Source organism: Egretta garzetta, unplaced genomic scaffold (genome assembly GCF_000687185.1).
Source record: "Egretta garzetta isolate BGI_Z169 unplaced genomic scaffold, ASM68718v1 scaffold130, whole genome shotgun sequence".
Lineage (NCBI taxonomy): Eukaryota > Metazoa > Chordata > Aves > Pelecaniformes > Ardeidae > Egretta > Egretta garzetta.
This window is the reverse complement of record NW_009258284.1, coordinates 704,473-725,434: the sequence shown is the minus strand read 5'-3', so window position 1 is coordinate 725,434 and position 20,962 is coordinate 704,473. Positions and strand designations below refer to the sequence as shown.

The 20,962-nt window shown below is 40.6% G+C and overlaps 1 protein-coding gene across 6 annotated transcripts; it reads left to right on the top strand.

Moving 5' to 3' along the window:
• Positions 1 to 6: 6 nt before the first annotated feature.
• Positions 7 to 18,552, top strand: BROX (BRO1 domain and CAAX motif containing). Of its 6 annotated transcripts, XR_004841755.1 has the most exons (14): positions 180 to 892; positions 1,237 to 1,367; positions 2,164 to 2,270; positions 3,242 to 3,338; positions 4,673 to 4,768; positions 5,432 to 5,504; positions 5,851 to 5,956; positions 6,510 to 6,599; positions 7,411 to 7,496; positions 8,800 to 8,881; positions 9,941 to 10,091; positions 11,519 to 11,678; positions 12,152 to 13,940; positions 18,542 to 18,552. XR_004841755.1 is itself a non-coding variant. In XM_035892662.1 (13 exons), exons 2-13 carry the CDS (start codon positions 1,267 to 1,269, stop codon positions 12,236 to 12,238), a joined length of 1,236 nt encoding a protein of 411 aa, XP_035748555.1. In that variant the 5' UTR covers positions 7 to 173; positions 1,237 to 1,266; the 3' UTR covers positions 12,239 to 15,998. The 6 variants fall into 6 exon arrangements, 5 of the variants coding, with proteins under 5 accessions (XP_035748555.1, XP_035748542.1, XP_035748564.1 ...); XM_035892662.1 differs by lacking the exons at positions 180 to 892; positions 18,542 to 18,552 and adding an exon at positions 7 to 173 and having other exon boundaries at positions 12,152 to 15,998; XM_035892649.1 differs by lacking the exons at positions 180 to 892; positions 18,542 to 18,552 and adding an exon at positions 7 to 173 and having other exon boundaries at positions 1,212 to 1,367; positions 12,152 to 15,998.
• Positions 18,553 to 20,962: the final 2,410 nt, after the last annotated feature.

Genomic DNA, 20,962 nt, shown 5'->3' with positions numbered 1-20,962 from the left:
GAGTGGGCGCTGGGCGGGCTCCCGCCGAGCAAACCGCCCCCCTGCTCTGTCGGGTGCGGGGGGTAAGGGCGGTTTGGGCACGGAAGGTCTCCGGCTAAGTACCGGTCAGAGTGCCCCCTGCCTTGGGGCCGTGTGACGGTTCCTCGCCTCCGTGCAGGCGCGCTGCTGCGCAGGTGGGTGACGGTGTCGCGATAGGTGCTGACATGACAACATGACAGACAGGTCACCTGCTCGGTCAGGAAGACTTGGGCGGTGGCAGGGCGTCGCTGCTTGGCAGATCTGCTTTTTTTTTCTTCCCCCCCCCAGCAAAGCTGCGAAGTGTTTTATAACGATGAGAGTCAGAAGGGCCGGTGAGGTGACGGAGGTCTGGGAGGGTCCCCAGCCCCAGGTCCCACTCCGAGCGGGGCCAGCTCTGAGGCCAGGCCCGGTGGCTCAGGGCTTTACCCGGTGACCTCTTGAAAGCCTTCGAGGAAGGAGACCCCGAGGAGCTCGTCAGGCAGCTTGTTCCTCAGTTTGACTGTCCTCAGGGTGAAGAAGTTTCTCCTGGTATCCTGTACAGACCTCCCTTGTTTCATCCTCCCACCATGCACTGCTGTTGAAAGCTTGTCAAAACATCTCCTCGGAATGCTTATGCTATGTATGCTCTCTGAAATGGAGGTAGAAGAGGAAAGGTGGTCTGGTTTAGCTGTGCTCTGCCCAGTTTCCGGGTCTGTTGTTTGTATGTAAATATATCCATGGTTTCAGCAAGGGTTACTGTGTAGTCACAGTTTCATCTGTGGCAGTGATGCCACCAGAAAAGCTACTGATAGGTCAACTAGACACAGCATAATGACCTCAACAAAATGAGATATACCTGTAAATGGCATGGGAAATATTCAGCCTCGCGCAGGAGGTAACAATTGTGGTTTTTTGAATAAGAAAGTATACAGTAATACAAAGATGATTACAGTTTTTTGCCCTGCTTAAAACAGTTGCCTTGGGAAAAAAATGTATTTCAACAGAGCGAAATTCTCAAACCAAGCAGGTGGATGATGAAGACAAGGCCTATGAAAACTTAGTGTTTCAGATGGGAAAAAAAATAATTTTTTTCCTGTGTGGTTATATACAGCTTTGCAAATTAGTTTCTTTCCTAATTGTTTACATTTAGAATATATTTTTCTGAGCTGAGGAGCATGACATGTCTAACACCTCAGTTGTACTTGTTCCTACAGCTGTGCATTTCCTTCCACACCTTAGATTTGGCACAAACAACACTACAGGAAGAAAATGACGCACTGGTTTCATCGCAACCCTTTGAAGGCTACAGCTCCCGTTTCATTCAATTTTTACGGCGTAGCTACCACTCCAGCTGCAACAAAGGTTTGCAAGTAAGTGTACTTACGATTAAATTCACTCTGTCTCTCACAGTTTGGAGGACGTCCTTAAAAGTAATGATTACTCTTCAGTTTTTCTTCTGAAAATGACTAGAAACGTGTAGGCTGGGAGACAGTAAGACACTGATAACACTGAACATTTAGTTACAAAGAATGAATTATCTGGTTTTCAAGTCTCTGAGTGTATAGCAAGGCCTATTATAATAATGCAGAGGCAAAAGACTAAACATTTCATTGTCTTTCTGGTGACTGTGCGTTCTTCTGCAAGAGATTACTTAAAGTAATTTCCATAAGTGAATAAGGCATGAATGTTCTGTTGTAGATAGGAATATAATGAGAAGAGATCTCAGCTTATTTTGCAGATCTATTCTTATCTCTTCATATGCTTATCCTGTTCTAATGCTGAAGAATGTGCCTGCTTGTTGCTTCTCTTCCCTCCCCCTGTACCCAACCTCTTGGTAGATAAAGGCATAGTTATTTTAGTGTGTGTTAGAACAATAGATTGATAATGAGTACTGATTATCCATTGTGGTCTGTCCAAAATGGATTGTACTTTAAAGTAGAGTCAATCGTGTGTATCCAGAGGAGAAAAAAAGATTTTTTTTCTGTATTTATTGGCATCTTCCTCATAAAGTACTTTGCCTTGCCTTTAGATAGCTAAATCAAATGCTTAGCTTCGCTTTCTTAAGCCAAAAGGGTGGTGGTGTACATGAGTGGGTACTTTCTTAATGGTACATTTTGGGGTAGAATTTCTTAGGTTTATTTTTTCTTTTTTTTCCCCCCTTCATAGTGATTTGAGGTTATCTCGAACGCGACTATTGGAGCTGTTCACAGACTTGAGTTGTAATCCAGAAATGATGAAGAATGCAACTGACTTGTATTTCTCACTCTTGCAAGGTAGGAACATATATTAGCGATACTGCTAATACATCAAGAGGTATATAATTTGAGTTTTATGACACTTCTCAGAATGCATGTTGTCCTGATCTTTTGTAAAGAAGCTTTGTGTTTCCCAGGAAGGAGATTATCTGCCTGGGTTCTACGCTTGATACTAGTCATGGGTACTCGCCAGACTTTCTACAAGTTTCAGTGTCCTTTGTGACCCTGCCAGTACTGAGTGTTGGCAGTCCTGTCCTCTTGCTTTCAACCTCATTCTGCTTCTTGCTGGAGAAGAAAATGTTTATTTGTCTCTTAGATTTTGGTGAATTGCTCTTAAGTATAAACTGAGTCTATTTTTTTTTTGTTGATAGGAGTTGCTCTTTGGTGTGAACTTCTGGTTTGTCTAATGCTAGATAATAGAATTCTTGCAAGTGTACGCTTCTGCTGCTGCTTGTCTTAGGTGTATATATAGGTTCTCATTAGCAAAGTATCTACATTTTCAGTAGGTGGTCACCTATGATGACACATTCCCTTGAAACCTTCCTCCTGCCAATATTTTGACAGCGCTCTCTTAGCGGTCAGGTGCTCAGACAAGTTTGTTAGGACTGAGTTTTCAGGAGTCAAATGATTCATGGAAACTTTGATCTTTTAGTCTGTGGGAAGTGAAGCAGCTCAAGTTGGTGTAGTTCCCTCAGTCCCTGGGAGGGTGTAAGCTAATGCAACATTCTAGATAAAGGTAAGATAACAGTCCATGTTGCTGCAGACAAGATTGGGTGAGTTTTTTCAGAAAAGCATCATGCTTGGTCACTAAAATCTTCTGCATGTGAAAGGAGCAAGTGACACTCAGGAAGTAACACGGGTTTTGAGTGGTACAGCAAGAAACATTCTTTTCCCTATATCCTTATTCGCATTGATCCCCATTCCTTCATTACTTGCTTCTGGTTTTTACTTTGAGATTGCCTGTTGGTATGGGTTTTTTTATTCTATAGGTTTTATCCTTTCACCGGATGGCTCTTCCCAAGAATGCAAGTTGAGATATATTCAGAATTTCAAGTGGACAGACACCTTACAAGGACAAGTTCCAAAGTATGTATGCTTTTATGATTACAGGGTATGCAGCTGTTTTTTTCTGGTCTGTTATGTATATGCACGTGTGCCAGCACAGGTGTGAAGGAAAACTGGGTTAGTAGCAAAATGTTGAACCCAAAGTAGTTTCCAAAAACTTGTTGCTTTGCATTTTTGATAATTGCCATACTGCATTAGGTGTTCTGAAGCATGTGTTGCCTTTATGTAAGTGCGCGATAACGCATGATAATGGTAGAAGGTTCCATTGTGTCTTAATTGATCTACAAGCTATATCTACAGTTGGCTAGAGCAGTACAAAGAAGAACCTTGAGGGTATTGGTGAATTGAATATGATAACATAGATTACTGCAGTTCAAAAGTTTTTCATTTAGCACTATTGGCTGACCAGTATCTTCTGACTTCTTTCAAGTACAAATGTTGCTGAAGATTTGATTTTCTTCTAGTATATGTACTCCTGGTGCAAACAAACAAAGCTTCTGCTTTAAGTAGGAATATAGATCTGTAAGCTTCTGGATTGTAAGCTTCTGTAAGTCATCTCTTGCTGTTGTAGGTAATTGTGTTGTATAACCATGCTTACAAATTTGCCAAGGTTTATCTAGAAGAAGCGCTTGACTTCCTCAAAGCGTTTATTCCTCTTGAAAGATAATCTGTTGATTAGGACTTTCTTCAGGTTTTCTCATGGTCATACACACTTGTTCCTGTGCCACCATTATTCTTCCCACTCCTACACCTTTCTTTTTAAAGATCGCTATTTCCTAAGCTATACTGAGCTTGTGATTGCATGTTCACTCTTTTCAAAGTCCACGTCTTCAGCTCCTGAAATTTCCTGCTGTTTGCACATGCTGTTTGACTGCAGTTACATAAATACTTGCAATAACGTTCACTTGAGGGAGATGTAATAGACTCTGACTTATTAACTTAGCAGCTACAACTTTAAAGTAGACATTCCAGAGCAAGGCTTTCCACAAAATGTGCATTTTAAAAAAAAAAAAAAAAAAAAAAAAAAAAAAGACGGAAAAATGTCAGCCACACCCAAAGCTAAACAAATCTCAAGTTACTGTTTTAAAATACAAGTTCCCAAATGGGAAGGTTAGGCATCCGAATGGGAAATTATAATTGTGAGCTCTTAAAGAGAGTAAGTAAAAATTGAAGTCTCTTTTAGGCAGTACAGCAAGTAGGAGGTTCTGAATCGGAAATTGTTGACTTCTTAAATGAAAAATATTTTATGGAGAGAAATGTCGACGTAGGCTATGTGAACTATCATCTGAGAGAGCTTGTCAGAATAAAATGGAAAGCATTTCATTGTCTGGGGGGCTTGTCTGTCTTCCTTTTAGTGCCCAGCAGGATGCAGTGTTTGAACTGGTTTCCATGGGATTTAATGTAGCTCTGTGGTACACAAAATATGCATCAAGACTCGCTGGAAAAGAAGAGTAAGTGTTTTTCTTTTCTTAGTAATTCCATTGCAGCAATATCCCACCAAAAACTTTAGCAGGTTCTGAGTTTTGACTGCTGTGGTGCATGTCCAGCTGAGGCAGTAGGAGTTCAAGGAGGCAGTTTGCTTTTACTCACGTGCTGTAACGTCCAAGTCCACTTCAATCCCTTCTTGCATCTGTGAACAAAGTGTACTGGTACCATGTGACTCTGGTGTAGAGAAAGTGTCAGTTGTGAATAAACCCTTTGCCAGTCCTGCTCTAAATGTTCAGGTACAAAATTGAGATTCCCAAAATTACAACTCTGCTGACTTTTAGCCCTGTAGATTTCTAAAGCTTTGGCTTTTAACGCTGAGGCTACCTTTTATTTGAAAGTCATTACAAGGTCTTACGTTTCTTTTTTTCAAGTGAATTCTGGTTGATTATTCAATGATTGGACACTGTAAGAACCTTCTTTATCATGAGGGTAGCACAGCAGTGGGACAGGTTGTTTCAAGAGTTAGTGGGCTCTCCGTTCTTGAAGGATTCAATATTCATCTAGGCAAAGCCATAACTGACCTGACCTACTGCTGTTGATAGTCCTGCTCCAAAGCGGGAGGTTGGACTAAATGACACAGAGGTCCCTTCTAACTACAGTTTCATTGATTTGTTCTATATTCTTAGTATAACAGAAGATGAAGCAAAAGACGTTCACAGAAGCCTGAAGATAGCAGCTGGGATTTTTAAACACTTGAAGGTAGAAAAACTGTCTTTGCTGTCCATTCTTTAAGTTGTCTCCAAGTACTTCACTTTTTGTCTTCAGAAAGCCTTTGCTTTTCTGATGAGGTTACAGAATAAACAAATACCTCAGACTATTGAATGATACAGAAAAAGAAGGGTATTAATATGTTGAATATCAATCCCTTTCCCAGTGGCAGTGGAAGAGTTACCAGTCTGTCTGCCCAGTAGCACATCCAGCAGGGCGGCTAGCAGTCTTGGGACCTTCACTCAGTGTCCCATTCATTTAGGAATAAGAGACTTGCTTTGCATTGGCCGCAGTGGTGTTAGGCCTAAACTAACTTCGAGACTTGCTTTGTACTTAGGAAAGTCATATTCCAAAATTGATTACACCTGTAGAAAAGGGAAGAGATTTAGAAGCTCGACTTACAGACTCTTACATCATACAGTGCCAAGCTGAAGCTCAAGAAGGTATCTTCAAATATACATGTTTGCTGGGGATGGGAAATGACAGTCTTTGTGGGTTTCTTTGATGTCTTATGAAGTCTGCTTGGCAGCGATGCTAGTTTTTTCTTCTCCTGAAGTACTGTGGCTTAGTGGGGCGGGTTGATTTTAAAGAAACTTAAGTTACAATTATAGGAGGAAAATGCCAAAAATCAGTCTGATATTACAAATTTAACCACTTTGGAAGAACTTGTATGTGACATTCCTTCCCTCTTCTTTTTTTCTTTCATGCAATCTCTTCACCACCATGCTTGCCTAACACAAATTCCCAGTTCCTTTACTTTAAAATATTTGCAGCTTCTGTTTACTATCTGGTCTTCAGACTAACTGTCCTTCAGCTTTTCTATTAATTTGGAATCATTCTATCCCAGAAACAATCTGTCTTTATTCTGTAGTTTGCTTGACTGCACAATACTTGTTTGCTGCTCATGCAGGGGTTTTAAAGTGCTAAATGCCTCTGCTGATTTGATGTGACATTTTCAATTAAACTTTAATACTGTGTTGTGGAATTTTTTTTCAGTAACAATTGCTCGGGCTATTGAGCTGAAACACAATCCAGGACTAATAGCTGCTCTTGCTTATGAAACAGCTAACTTCTACCAAAAAGCTGGTAAGTGTCTTGTTTTGTATCCTTAGTGACCTGGTTTATACGTTCTTGCCAGCAGACATACTTCACCCGCCCATCAGTTGCGATATTAACGCTGTTTCTCAGTGGATACGCTTTGTATATTCAGCTTCTATTTAGTGCATGCAAGGCTTCAGTTACCACTGTAACAGATATATTTTGATAAGGCCTTTTGGTTTTGTGGGAATCTTTTTCTGTAGCTAATGGTGGGAAATGTTAGTGGGGGGAGGCAGAAGACAGCAATGGCTTGAGAACATGTGAAAGCAGCAAACAAATGGCCTGAGGTAAATGGAGTGTGTTTCAACTGCCTTTGGGCAGCAGATTATGATGCAGACTGTAAAGTGTGTAGTGGCTTAATTATGTGTATCCTTCCAGATGAGTAAGCTGATCTGTGGGCTTGCTGAGGCAAGTGGGAAAAGTGAAAAAATACAGGAGTCAGTATAAGAGATGGAATATTGTAACACACGTAGGCTTTTATAGGTCACCACTTGAAATCAAACTAGGAACAAGCTTTGAAATGCTGCCTGAAAATATTTTGGAAAATGAGCCTTCCAAACGTAGTGGACAGCAGTTGCAGGGATTCTAGGGACAACTGCATGATAGCTCAGTGAACTGCATATTTTTCTTTTTTCTCATAGTTTCTCTGTACCTTTGCAGGAGTAACTTATGTCACATGTTTGCAGCTGCTTTATATTTAAGATCTATCGCTAAGTTTAAGAATTCTGGTCTTTGAGTATGTGAGGAATTTTTCTTTTTGGAAATGTCTTAGAGAATAACTTTACCTATGTGTTCACAGATCAAACATTATCCAGTTTGGATCCAACCTATGCAGGTAAATGGAGGAAGTACTTAAACTTGAAGACCTGTTTCTATATGGCCTATGTAAGTACTTTGGCTGACATCAGTCACAGTTTTTAATGGTGTCTAAGGGCTCGATAGGGAATGGGGGCTAAGTATTGCCCTGATGTTCTGTCCATGCTGTGCAGAGAGACTGTGCGGTGTCAGCGGCATTTGAAGTGTTTTTGTTGAGCCAAGTGAAATTACTGCAGCGTGGAATTTATTGTGATCACCGATCGTGAAGTGAAGCAATTCAGGTTGAGCATAATACTTGTCTTCCATTACCTGCATTGCAGTCTCATTCTAGGCATAATTCAGAGCTGATCATGTTTTTGAAGGCCCTGAATGAAACTGGACAAATAATGTTAGGTACCATTCCAAGTGCTGTCCCTTTTTGCGTGACTGATCTCTTGGCAAGTGCAGTGGCACTCTTGGGATCATCAGCTGCTCAATTTGCTCTTTATTTCTTGTAGCCTGCCACAGCCTGTAATTGGGCTCTTTCATACTGTAAAAAAGGCCCAAACTAAGCAGTTAACATCAGTGTTGTTTTCTTACATTAAACCTGTAGCTAAAAGCTGCAAGTTTGAGAGGTGAGGGAGGGTCAGAGATGTGGTACTTTTTTTGTGTGTGCGTGTGTGTAATACAGACAGTGGTAAATTTAGGTAATGTTTGCTGTATTGTGAGAATATACATTAAAGGAAGGTATGCAAGGTAGGCATTAGTTCATGGGATTGTTCCTTTACCTCTGGTATTTAGTATTTAAACTCAGCAACTCCTGATAATAGAAAAGGGGCCACTCAGTTCTCGCTGCAATACAGTACGTTCTTAACTATGAAGGAATGGGACTTTTTGGGGTGGAAAAGTTATTTGGACTATGGCAAAATATCTCAAGCGGCCAAACACCTCATCTCTTCTGGATTCAGTGATGTTTGTCGCAGATTTGGTTTTTGAGTGTTCAGGTAGTTTTTGTTTTTAGAGTCTTTGCTTTGTAAACTTGTTTGGGGTTCATCCTCATTCTGTGATGGGGCTTAATGCTGCACATCAATACAGTGAGAGAGAGGGGTTGGAGCTAGACTATATACTAGTGCTTTTGGTAAAACAGCCTTCATGAAGCTCAAAGTTACCCTTGGCTGGACCTGAGACAGCTTGCTTCATACCTACCTCACGGTGTTTGCGTTGAACTGCATTGTTCGGTGAATGCTGCTTTGACTTGCATTCCCAAATTGTCAGCTATCTGCAGGGAATGGCAGCTTCAAAGACCTGCAACTCTGATGTAAGGAAGAGCAGAAGTGAATTGGTGCAGGAAGCGCCCAGTGATGTTGGTAATGGTTTTGTCCTCTCCCATTAGGCATACTGTTACCATGGTCAGACTTTACTGGCGAGTGATAAATGCGGAGAAGCAATCAGATCTCTGCAGGAATCAGAAAAATGTAAGTGTGACTGAGACCAGATTACAGGGTCTGATGAGGCCTGCTTTATTTTGCTGCATCGTGTTTATTTGGTCTCCCATAAACTTAATGTTTTATCTGTCACCAGGTGAAAATCCAGCACACTTTTGAATAGAGAAGCTATTCTTTTTTTGTCTTACCAATGACTGCCTTTCATAACAGTGCTGCAGAAAAATTGGTCTTTGCTTCTCAGCCTGTTGAAGATTGGCTTTGAGCTGCCTGCAAAACAGTGTAAAAATCAATTGTCTGGTCACCGTGTTTCCTGGATGTTAAGTTACTGCAGCTTTTTCTGCTTTGGCGGTTGCTCTGTCTTATGTTAAATAGTAAATCTAGACTGTGTTTGTTTGTTTTTAAACGGGTTTCAGTAACTTCTTTCTATTCATTTGGAAGGTAGATTAAGGGAAGTTTGCAGTAGTTCAGGGTCTTCTGACCATCCTTCTCTCTTCAGACCTATTGCTACCCCAATGGCATGCATTGCATAACTTTACCACAGTGTATAAAAAAATGTTCAAATCATCAAATTGGAACCTTTTCATATTAATTTTAAAAATAAATTAAAATTTATTAACAAAAGCTAAGTTGGGTTGCTTGCAGTAAAACAAATACAGTGGGTTTTAGCATGCCTGCTGTTCAGAGAAGAGTGCTTCTTTTCCCATTCCATATTAAGTGGTGTTTATTTTTTGGCATCAACTCTGCCTGGACATCATTATATCCACTCTTTTTCCCTACCATGTGTCACAGTTCTTAAGCTTACTGTTCCATTTTGCCCCATGCGTAAGACTGCTTTCCTGCATCTTCCCTACCCAAAAAGCTATCTTATTTTTGGTTTGGGTTTTTTTTGTTTGTTTGTTTCCTGTTCCTTGTCACTTTTGCTGTAAATCTTTGCTGGAAGCGCTGCCTTTGAGCTAGTTTATTTTTGTTTCTAAGAAGCAAGAAGCCTGAATGGAATCTGGAATCTCCTAAAACTGAAGCACTGTAGATCAGAACCATGATTTACTAGACTTATGTAAATGATTTTTATTACATTTCTTTCTTGCAAAGTTTTTGCCAAGGCTGAAGCATTGTGCAAAGAATATGGGGAAACCAAAGGGCCCGGGACTACTGCCAAACCTTCTGGACATCTCTTCTTTAGGAAATTAGGAAGTTTGATTAAGAACACACTAGAAAAATGCCAGAGGGAAAATGGATTCATGTAAGTAATTTGTGGTTGGTACAGTACTCTATATGAACTGTTAATAACCTCATTTGCTTTTCTTTCCAGATGGCATGGTAAATTTTACTCCTCAGTTCTTGTATTTCTTTTGGACATGGCATGAAACTTAAAAAGGAATTTGCAATTCTGTAATTTTCTCATTGCAGATTTGCTATGGGTCTGTGCTGTCACCTTCTCTGTTTTCTATGCCAGGTCAGCAGGGTAGGTTGGACTGACATAGTGGAGAGGTTAAGCAGTTTTCTTCCTTCATTCCTCATCCACTTTGTTCCTTTCCCTTCTGCACAAGAGAAAGTCCTGCAGAGGTTGCTGTAATGCCCTCTTCTCAGCTGCTGGGATCTAGTAGGCAAAAGAGGACAGAGGGGAAATGGAGAAGACTGGGTAGCTGATTCTGCTTTGCTGGCAGAGAAGTCAAACCACAGTCATGCCTTCAGTGAAGAATATACTTAGGGTGCTAGGAGCTTTACCAGTCTAAGTATAATTAATATCGTGAATCGGGCTTTCTGTTAGTTAATGTCCCTTCCAAAAAGAGTTTGGAAGCAGTTTAAAATAACAAGAGGAGTTTGGCTTCAGAATTCTTTTCGACATTTCTGCCTCCCCTCCTTTTGTCATTTATTATTTAATAACAGGTTTGTTATTTCCCTTTTTATGACGTTTAAAGACCTGCATAATAGGGAAATTGACTAAACAAAAAGGATTGTCAAGTACATCAAGCTGAACTGCACATAGGAAAAGAAATACTCTGCTTTGGTTCCAATAACTGTTGTCATAGCTTACAACAGCAGCATACAGGAGATTTCAACAAATCCATATCCCTCTAGAAACAAACTCTGAAAGAGAAACCAGATAACCAGTGACTGTTTTGGGAGATGTGCCTGCTGCAGAGCTCTGCTGCAGCACAGGATGTAAGGTAGCGTGCGTCAGTATTTGTGAGTTTTCAGCTCTTGTTGGTTTGCTGTGGGTAGATTTATACCCTCATTCAGGCTTTGCGTTGTAGAAAGTCTTTGTGGGTGTTGCAGTGTCATTGCTATTGTGCACTGCGGCACATTGAGACTGATTTAGGAAAAGAACTGTCCTCTTCCACCTTTCTGGGGAAGTATTTTAAATCCTCATTGGATTTTGAAGGTATTTTTGGACAAAAGGTGCTCTTCTCATTGAAGCACTGGGAATAATGGTTATCAAGTAGGAAAAACCCTACCTAGCTATTAGGGGATGAATACCGAGAAGGAATTGCTTTTGTTCTTGTGAATCTTGCTGACAGAATGCATGTTGGACAGTGCCTTAATGAAATGGAAGAGAGCAGCAATGATTGCCACTGTAAAACCCAGACTGTTTTTCTTTAGAATTGCAAACGAGACTTGCAGAGATAGTGCATTGTGTTTTAAATATATTGCTGCATTCTATTACAGCTATTTTCAGAAGGTGCCATCAGAGGCTCCCCAGCTGGAGCTGAAAGCAAACTATGGCTTAGTAGAGCCTGTTCCTTTTGAATTTCCTGCCTTGAACGCACACTGGACTCCTGAAACGCTTGCAGCATTTGATCTCACCAAGAGGCCAAAGGATGACACTGTAAGATAATCTTATGTACTGTTCTTTCCCGTTAGCTTTGTTCTGTGTATAATACAGAGTTGCTCTTATGCTCTTCTGTAATTTCTCCCAGCTCAGTGCAGGACGTAGACACAAGGCTACCACCTGAGCTCACATTTCCGCTGTGCAAGTTACCTCTCTGCCACACTGTCAGCATCTGGAAACTAGGAGTAATTTTTTTCTAATTCCCAAATAGGAGGAAATTATTTAATGCTGAAATGTTACAGGAGTGAATGCTATAGAAAGAGTCTCTTTATAAAAGGATTAATTTAAGGATGCTGAAATAGAGAACATTTGGCTTCCCCCCCTTGCTTGAGGCTCACTCAAAGCCTTCAGCCTTGAAAAGAGAAGAGACTGTTAGATTAGAATATGTAAAGTTATCTGTGCATAAATACCGTGCAGACACAGTGGTTTGTACTTGTGGTATTCAGTTTCTTTTTTCTTCTTGTTCGCAGGCTAAACCAAAACCAGATGAAGAAGTAAAACCTCTGAAGGAACCAGACATAAAGCCTCAAAAAGACAGTGGATGCCAGATTTCTTAAGTGCCACAAGTGCTTTGAATTCACTTTAAAACTGTATTAATTGGACTCTGGGGCTTTAGTTCCAATCTCCCTTTTCCTGATTCTTCTCTTTTTAAATTTAGAAGACTAATTTAATTTACTTTTGTTATTATGCGTCTATCTTGCTTGAGAATGTGGCAGATTTCTCGGAGTTTATTTATATCTGACTTATTTTTGGGTTTAGTGGGATATCATGGAATGAGTGGGCTTAAATGTTCCTATTGTGCCTCTAGAGAGTTTCTTTTTGTGGGCTTAGTTTCTACCCACAAATAGCAAAGGAAGTATCATGACTGTAACACTTGAGGATTTTTCCATTAAATTATATGCTATGTAATGTTGAATTCTGCAAACAAAAGTTTGCATGAATGGTTATATTTATTTAGGTTTTGTCATGCAGGCTTAACACCTTGTCGTGTTCCAATTCACTTAATTGTAGTGAGCGAAGAAAATCTGGGTTTGGTTTGTAACACCCCTATGGTATTTCACAGAACTTTCACAGAACTTGGAAAACCTCAAGTTCTGCAGAACTGGAGCACAAATATATTATTCTGAAACAATTAGCTTCTGTTCTTTCCTCTATAGATTAGGGTTCTTGTATCAGAATTTGTAGTAAGGTATTTTAGCTTGTCTGTCCTTAAATTAAAATCCTTTAATATCAAAGTGTATGTGAAAGTGATGCAGCAAGCAATATGGAAGTGTGAAAAAGTAATGCATCACGGTGTCATTCATTCAAAGATTTTTAATTTTGAAAGATTTGGTAAGTTTGAAAGCTTCAGACAGTTAAAATCTCCTGGCACTAGAAAAGCTCCCATTTGAATTCGTGAAGTTGTCATGCATAACGTAATGGAATTGTAACTAAGAAGCTGGGTAGTGTCTTATCAGAAGCTGTTAGGAGAGGAGGGAGGATGGCACAACTGGGAAACCATGCTCTAGATTCCCTGTATGCCTTATGCAAGCAGTGCTGTTTCTCAGCTTTTGCAGTACTGCACTGAAATCAGCTCTTTATGAAGAGAACTTGCCAAAAGCCAAGCCCGGTCAGGACTGAGAAAGAAACTATTTTGTGGAACTTGCTTCTTCCATTTCTGCCTACTGTGGAAAATGGGATAACATTCTTTAGTGCTGAGCACTCCAAAGCACCCGTGTCAACAAAAACATAGCTTTCTGATTTCCTGCAAATGCAAAAGAATACGATTTATGCGTTAAAGTGAGGGCCTTGCAATCTCTGGGACCGGCTGCTGCGCTTTACCTGAGAAAGAAACCGAACAGCCTGAAAATGTTCCTGTTTCAACAAAACACGATGGTGTATGCACTTAGCTTGATGTATACTGTAATTGCATTCCTCACTTTATACAGTTTAGATCGGTTCATCTTCCACTGTGGTGTAATTCAGTGCTTCCATTTGAAATCTTTCATGGGACTTAGAGTACCTTAGCTTAGAGGGCAGGTGTGTTGCTCCGTGAGGGCCTGCGGAACAAAAACTGTTGAGGAGGTTAGTAGGAAACTCAAGACTCTTCCTGAAATACAGGACCAAACGACAGAATTTATTGCTGCAAAAGGCAAAGAGAATCTTAATGTTGGCTGTCATGGGTGAATCAGAAGCAGAACTTGTTGTTTGCAGTGATGGATTTTTCTTTCAGCCAGCTCTGCACACACAAATAAGTGTAAAATCAGCTGAATTGCTTCTGTTTCTGTTCTGCAAGGGTTTAGGTGCATAGAAGATAATGAGTATCAAGAAGAATTTGTATCTATAAGTGGTCCATTTCTTCTGATGCTGCGTAGAGGCCTGGGGTGTGTTTTAGGAAGAGTTACTCAGATCTGTTCAGAACTTGATCAGCTGACTTTTTAGACATCTTGCATTATTAAAAGGACCAGCTTAGATTTTGCCAGAATGGAGCATGGAGCTACTTTGCCTATGCAGATTTTAATTTTTCTAAAAACTTACTACAGCTGTAGTCATCTACATTTGCTTAGCCTGCCCCCTTTAAGGATCAAGATGCACTTCATTTCATAATCACGATTTTGTAGTTACTCATTGTTTTTCAGATGCCTGTGTGTGTTAATATGTACATGTCTCAACCTAATTAATTTTCTTTCTCTGCAGACTAGATTCTGTTTTCCCTCGTTTTCCATTTTCCCTTCCATCTGCTACACACTGTGGCACAGACTTCCCCTTGTTCGCTAAGGCATGTGTAGGTGTTGGGACTCATTTCCAATGAGGCTTTTGCCCATGGGTGTATTCCAGTATATTAATATCTTAAAATAAAATGAACAGATCATGACTAAATCATTCCCAAGCAACTTCTTAGGAAGGATTATTTTATGGACTTGCAATTCTTAATTCTTTGGACTCTTTCTCAAACCAAGTGGTTTGTTTGAGTCAAGTTCACTGTAAATAGTTTGGGGCATAACAAGTGGATTGTGTCAAATTATGGCATTACTTAAGCCTAGCTGTGTAGCCTCTTATGCCATAGCTGTTTCAGTAAATATGATGTAGTAGTTTAAAAATAGACTAATGGAACAAACTAATTCACTTAACATGTGTTGCTTTTCAAGACAAACTTTGTTTACTTGTAGTTAATATCCTATGGCAAACATTGGATAGTTTTGCCCAAAAATAAGAAACTGGAGACTGTTTAGTTTGCAAAGTATAGAGAGCTGTGAGTCAATGAGCAGTTTTCTCTGGTTTTGTTGGGTCGTAGGAAGAATTATTGTAAATAATACGTAGATTAACTGTCCAATATGCTTAAGAATATGGGTGAATTGACTGGGAGTTTCAGTTAATCTGGAAACCTAGCAGCCATGTTCCTTCTATTATGATTTCCTTTAGTAATTTTTAAGAATGAGGTATTTTGAATGGTGACTTTTTAATACTCTAATGCTGCAAGAGCCTGTTTTTATGGCCTTTCTGGTTTTATAGGCTCTCATGGCTAAACCTGCAAATCTTGTTGGTGTAAATAGTCTTTAAAAATTTGTGCCCAGTCTGAACAAGGACAAAACTGCAGCTAAAAAAAATATGGAGTGCTGGGCCCTCTTATTTTCTGCTTTTAAAAATGCAGTGATTGTCTTTAGTCTACTGTAAAACAAACCATTAAGCTCTTTGTAAGATTTTTATTTAACTACCTTCCTCCATGTATTTAAATAAACTTCATCCACGTTTCTTGTTCCTGAGTTTACCACAGTTAATCTCCATCCAGCATGTGACACTCCTAGAACTGAGAGACTAAATTTGGCCCTTGGATGCTGATGTCTGCCTCCCACTGGATTCGGTAGAGGAGTTTTACCTGTCAGCCTAAGGATGACATTTGGTAACTTAAATGTTCAGCATGAATATGTGGTGCATCTGTAATGATGGTATTGGTTCATAGTATAAGCAAGAAAACAGATCCCTGTTATCTGTGTAGAATATAGCCAACTTTGCACTTTAGAAATTTCTGATCTTGCCATTTTGGTACAATACAATATGGTTGTAAATATTCCTTCCTGTCATTTTAGTTTTGTTGCACTGATTTCAGTTCTTGTGCTATTGGTATGATTTTTATGGGAAGCATTACTAAAATGTATTTTTAATCATCTGTATATAAAATAAACTCATGAAGCATATCTCTACCTTTAGTATTGGGGGAACATGAGAGGAGGCAGTAATTCATCTGCTTTCCATGTCAATTCAGACAAATGAAAAGTTTCTGTTTGTTGGCTGGGGGATGATATGTTTCGGCCCATCCCTGTGCCTCGTATCTATGCTGAAAGTGACTATGCCTGGCATGGAAAAGACCCTGTAGTAGGTACCTGTCTCCAGATTTTGAGTGCAGCATTTCCACAACAACCATTGGATTTGCTCAGACCTTTCCCTGCTGGTGATGCTCTCAAATTCAACAAATGTCACACAGTAACTGAGGGGGCCCCTGATCAGCTTTTTATGTAGGAAGGCCTACCTCCTCTGGCGTTGGTGCCTTCATGGATTACAACTTTCTTGAAGCCATCCTGTATTCTGAATACTCAAACTTCAATGGAATCAGCTCTGATGAGATTGACCAAGCAGCCTTATTTTGTGAAGGCAGTCACCATGTAGTCTTAAGCTTCATAGTTTGATAATTTGTATATAACCACGAATTTCAGAATACCATTTAAAATAAATGATTGTAATGCATCAGTTTTTGTTTCATCATTTAAAATCTTAAGTACGGTAGCAAGAAAAAGTCTATTTTGAATGTTACTTTCTCCAGTTTAAAGCAAATTAATAATTATATAGAATATTTTATCCTTGCAGTATGCCCAAAGGAGAACTTAAATGAGCAAGACAGTTACGTGAATTGGGTGCATGTGGAAGTAGTAGCTACAATGGAGTACTTCAAGTCATGGGGCAGGAAGAGAGGAAGTGGAATTTCCAAACTTACGTTAAAAAAAAAAAAGGTATGATTACATTTGCCTATACAAAATCCTAGTGCTTGCAAAGGTCTGTGACATTGTAGGATATTCTATGTACTACATGAAGGGGTTATTTGGGAAGTGCAGATTGCTGGCCACTTCTCTACATTGCCAGCAGGTGGTAAGTAGATTTGTAGGCAACATGGTTTTTCATTTTTGGAGACATGGTTGGCTCTTTCAATTTTGAGTGTAAATACACACCAATGCCTTTTAGCCTCTCAGGCTTTAGCAAAGTTTCTAGAAGAAAAAAATAGCCTCTATTGGACTGTGATGTCTTACTTCCTTCTGAAATAAATCTTCCCTCAGCGAGGTACTTTGAAAAAAAACTGCAGAAAAGGTGTATTCTGTATTCATGCATACAATTGCATGCCATTCATGCATATTGTGACTTCAGTAAAAGTATCTACAAAGTGATTCTATAATATTTTTCCTCCTTTCTAGTGATTTAAAGGATTTCAATTTCTATGTAGTCCTTAGAGAATAAGAATTGTTTGGCTGTCTAAAACTATCTTCTTAATTTTGATACTATCAGACAATGTTACAGGTATGTGAAGACTGGACTGATGTGAGCATAGCATTGGGAATTTGACAATGTCCTGGATATCAACTTTAAGACAAACCTTCCTCCCCAATTCAGAAACTAAAATTTCTCTACTTCATAGGGGCTTTTTTGTCTGAAATCAAATTCACCCATTTAACCAGGGAGCCAACAAACAGGTCGTTACATTGGGAGAGTGTTCATGATTTTAGGATGTAGCTGCTGGACTGGATTTTTGTTTTCCTTTCTTCCATAAAGAAAGTAATCTTTTCAGCAGCAGTCTCTGCTGAAACAGATTAGCTCTGAAACGGATTTCCAAGTCACAGAAAGTTGCTGGTTAGTGTTGGGAACTCCTGAAGACCTGCAGTTTCCCTCGTGTTGGTTTGAAAACATCTGATGAGCTACTTAGAATGCTTTTCTTCAGACGTCAGAAAGCTGAGCAGCTCCTTGCATGTGAAAGACCTATCTCACTGTGTACTTTTCCTAGTGCCACCTTCTAAGTGACGGGGAAAACCCCCTAGATTTCTATGCTTTATTACTTTCCTTATTTACTTGCACACTTGACTTGAGTAAGAGGTGAAATAACCACCAATGATGCTTATAGCTAACATCATTGGGATAAGGTGGGTGAGTGGACAGTTCAAGCCATAAAAATGTATTTTCAGATTATATATAGATGTCTACACGTTGCTTGTTTCTGTTTCTATTTGGAAATTTTCTGTTGAAGCCATAACAGATAGAGACTTGGCTTTATGAAAATGAAGACTGAGATTATGGTGGGCATCTGAGTGGCAAGTCCTATACTCATTTGTTTTCAACAGCTTTGGAAAGTGCAAGGCTAAATGTTACCCTGGGCTGGATCTTGTAGGAAAAGTCCACGATTTTTCTCTAAACTGTGACTTTAGATCAGATCAAAGCTGATGGGAAGCCCAAATAAATTGTTCATCTCATGCTTTTGTGACTTGCGGATTCATGCCATCTAGGCTGATGATTTTGGTCAGATTCCTAACTCAATCACAAATCTTACACCACAGTACTTTTTCCTGAGATCAATGCAAGTTGGCATTCTTGCGATTTTTGTTGCGTGCGTGGTGTAAGAAATCCTCTGATAGCACAGACTTTCTTTCTTAAATTATTAGTTTTTTTAAAGCATAGTAAATCTTACAGTTTTCCCCTAGTTCTCATGGGCAGCTGGTGTATAATTTTAAAGCAAAAAAGAGATTCTCTCTTGTGCAGCTCCACTTTCCCCTACATCAGACATGCCTAGTAGTTTGTGTTTTAGTAAAGACAGATTAAGCAGTTTATAGAGGTTGCTCTTTCAGTGAAGAAGTTTTCAACAGAGAAACAGCTTGAAGAAGCACAAGGATATCAGATGTGGTCTCCTGTTGGTTGGTTGCTTAATAAGCCCAGTTGTGAAGCGCATGGTAGCTCTGAAGTTCAGATGAAGCCAAATGCTAGGTTGGCTTTTTGTTACTGCTGCAACACACAAGATCTTAAGGCAACTGAATTCCAGTGAGGGCAGAGCTACTGGTGTACTGGCAAAGACCAAAGTAATTCAGTGGGATTGACTGGCAGAGATCCACTGTTGCTGCTGGGGTGACCTGAGGAGTGTCAGGAGCTTATGCAATGTGCCTGTGCTTTTGAGAGTTATGGAAATAGTGTCCTTGTAGTGGAGTCAGCCTGGAAGGGTTGGCTCTGCTTGTCTTTTTCTGCGGTTTGGAGCATCTGTTTACTGTCAGTTGGCTTGTGTCGAGAGCATGAACCATTTGGGTGAGACGCTATCACTCTGGTCTGTGTTTCTGTAGCATTTATCACAATCTGACTGTGATCCGGTCTGTCTGGGACATCTTGTGCTGAGAAGAGCTCTTGCTTAGAAGCTTATTTTGAGTAGGTAGCGAGTTGCTTATTACAGCTTTTTGGTGTTGATATATAAGTGGGTGCAAGACATCAGTTCCCAGAATAGTTGTTGCTGACTCCTGTTTTCCTGGAAGGTCGGTTCATGATGACATTCTCTTTGTCCTGGACCCATTTGGATTTCTTCTGTCTGGCCAACGACTCCCCATCGCAGAGGTTTCTGCTGAGCTTATCAGGGAAGTCACAGTACTCTGGCTAAGGAGGGATCCTTCTTTCTCAGTATGTTTACTGGGACACCTTTGTGGTGGCTCCCATAAATCTTTCAGTTCCTCTCATAAAATAGCCTTTCAGTTCCCCTGATCACCCTGAGTCCTTATTTGCATATTCAAATTCCTGTTTCCTGATCCTTGAAAGCCAGACTTGTGTCTAATATTCTAGATGAAACCTCACTAAGCACAGCATGTTAAGTCTTCCCTCTCTGAACCAGACATGCACCTCCTGGTGTCTCCAAGAATCACATCTGTCTGTCAGAGCCACGTGGTGGTCTCTAATAATTTTGCTTCATGCCTCCAGTCTTTCTGTCTGTCCTTCCCAAACTCACCTTCAGTTTACAGTGTCAATTTTGATAGCCCCTTGATGTAAGATTGCATTTGCTGTGTTGAATTGCTGTAAAAATCTTGTCAGGTACCTTCTCCTCTGTGAAACCTGGATCATCATCTTTGTTGACAGTACTTCCTCAATTTTTGCCCTCAGCAATAGTCAATACCTTCCCCCCCAAAAAACATAAGGCGCTGCATAGCAGCACCAGAACAAGAGCACTCTTGAATTTATAAAAAAATTCCCATAGTACTGTAGTGGAGTTATGGCCACTAAGGGTCAGCAGAGCTTATATTTTCCTGCAGTTCTGTGTTTTTTGGTCAACAGCATGAAGTTGGTACAGGCAGTAGGCCCTCTAGATGGCTGCATAACACAAACAGTATGCTCCCAGGAGTGGTATTGCAGCTTTAAAATGGGAAGAGGTGTAACAAGTTACATCTTTTACATAAGGTTATGCTGAAAATGACATCTTTGTAATTACTTGGGTGGTGACATCCAGGAGCCCATGCATGCTCTGTGACCAGGTGAGCAGCTACCCTTCCATAAAGGTCACTGCCAAGGCCGTGGAGCAGGAGCACTGACAAACTCTGACAATATCTTGCCCTGTGCCCCAGCAGCTGCCCTGTCCCAGGGCCTGGCAGCCTCCTCAAGGCATCTGCCCTTCAGGAAGAAAGTGGTGGGATGCTGTGTGCGTGCCTGTGTAGGGTTTCTCTGAGGCCATGTACTGGGTTTACGTGGCAAGGATTTGGTAGTGGGGAGACTGCAGGGGTGGCTTCTGTGAGAAGCCACCAGAAGTTGCCCCCATGTTGGACGGAACCCCATTCCAGCCGGCCCCAAGATGGACCCACCGCTAGCCAAAGCTGAGCCCATCAGCTGGCCCCCTTGTGGTCGAAGGGAAGGGTTGGGGGGGCAAACGAGGCATTCTGCAGCTGGAAAAGTAAACCAAGACCTTTTCCTCTCCTCAGACTGCACCGCCAGCGAGCAGGCTGGGGTGCACAAGAGGTTGGGAGGGGACACAGCCGACCCCAGCTGACCAAAGGGATGTCCCACACTGTACTGTGCTGTGCTCAGTAATAAAACTGGGGGGGGCTGGAGGTTCGTGAGGGCTGTCCTCGCTCAGGGACTGGTTGTGCATCGGTCGGTTGGTGCTCAGCAACTGGGGGGTTTTGCATCACTTGTTTTTCTTGGTTTAGGTTTTTTTTTCTGCTTCATTGGTTTTTTTTCTCTCTCTCTCCCCCCCCCCCCCCCCCCCGTCTTTATCTCAACCCACAAGTTTTTGCATTTTTCCCCTT

Coding starts and splice junctions, on each gene's coding strand:
- BROX (XM_035892642.1), top strand. CDS start 860: ATGGCATGGGAAATATTCAGCCTCGCGCAGGAG. Junction 7,497..8,799: donor CCTGTTTCTATATGGCCTAT/GTAAGTACTTTG, acceptor CTCTCCCATTAG/GCATACTGTTACCATGGTCA. Junction 8,882..9,940: donor TCTGCAGGAATCAGAAAAAT/GTAAGTGTGACT, acceptor TTTCTTGCAAAG/TTTTTGCCAAGGCTGAAGCA.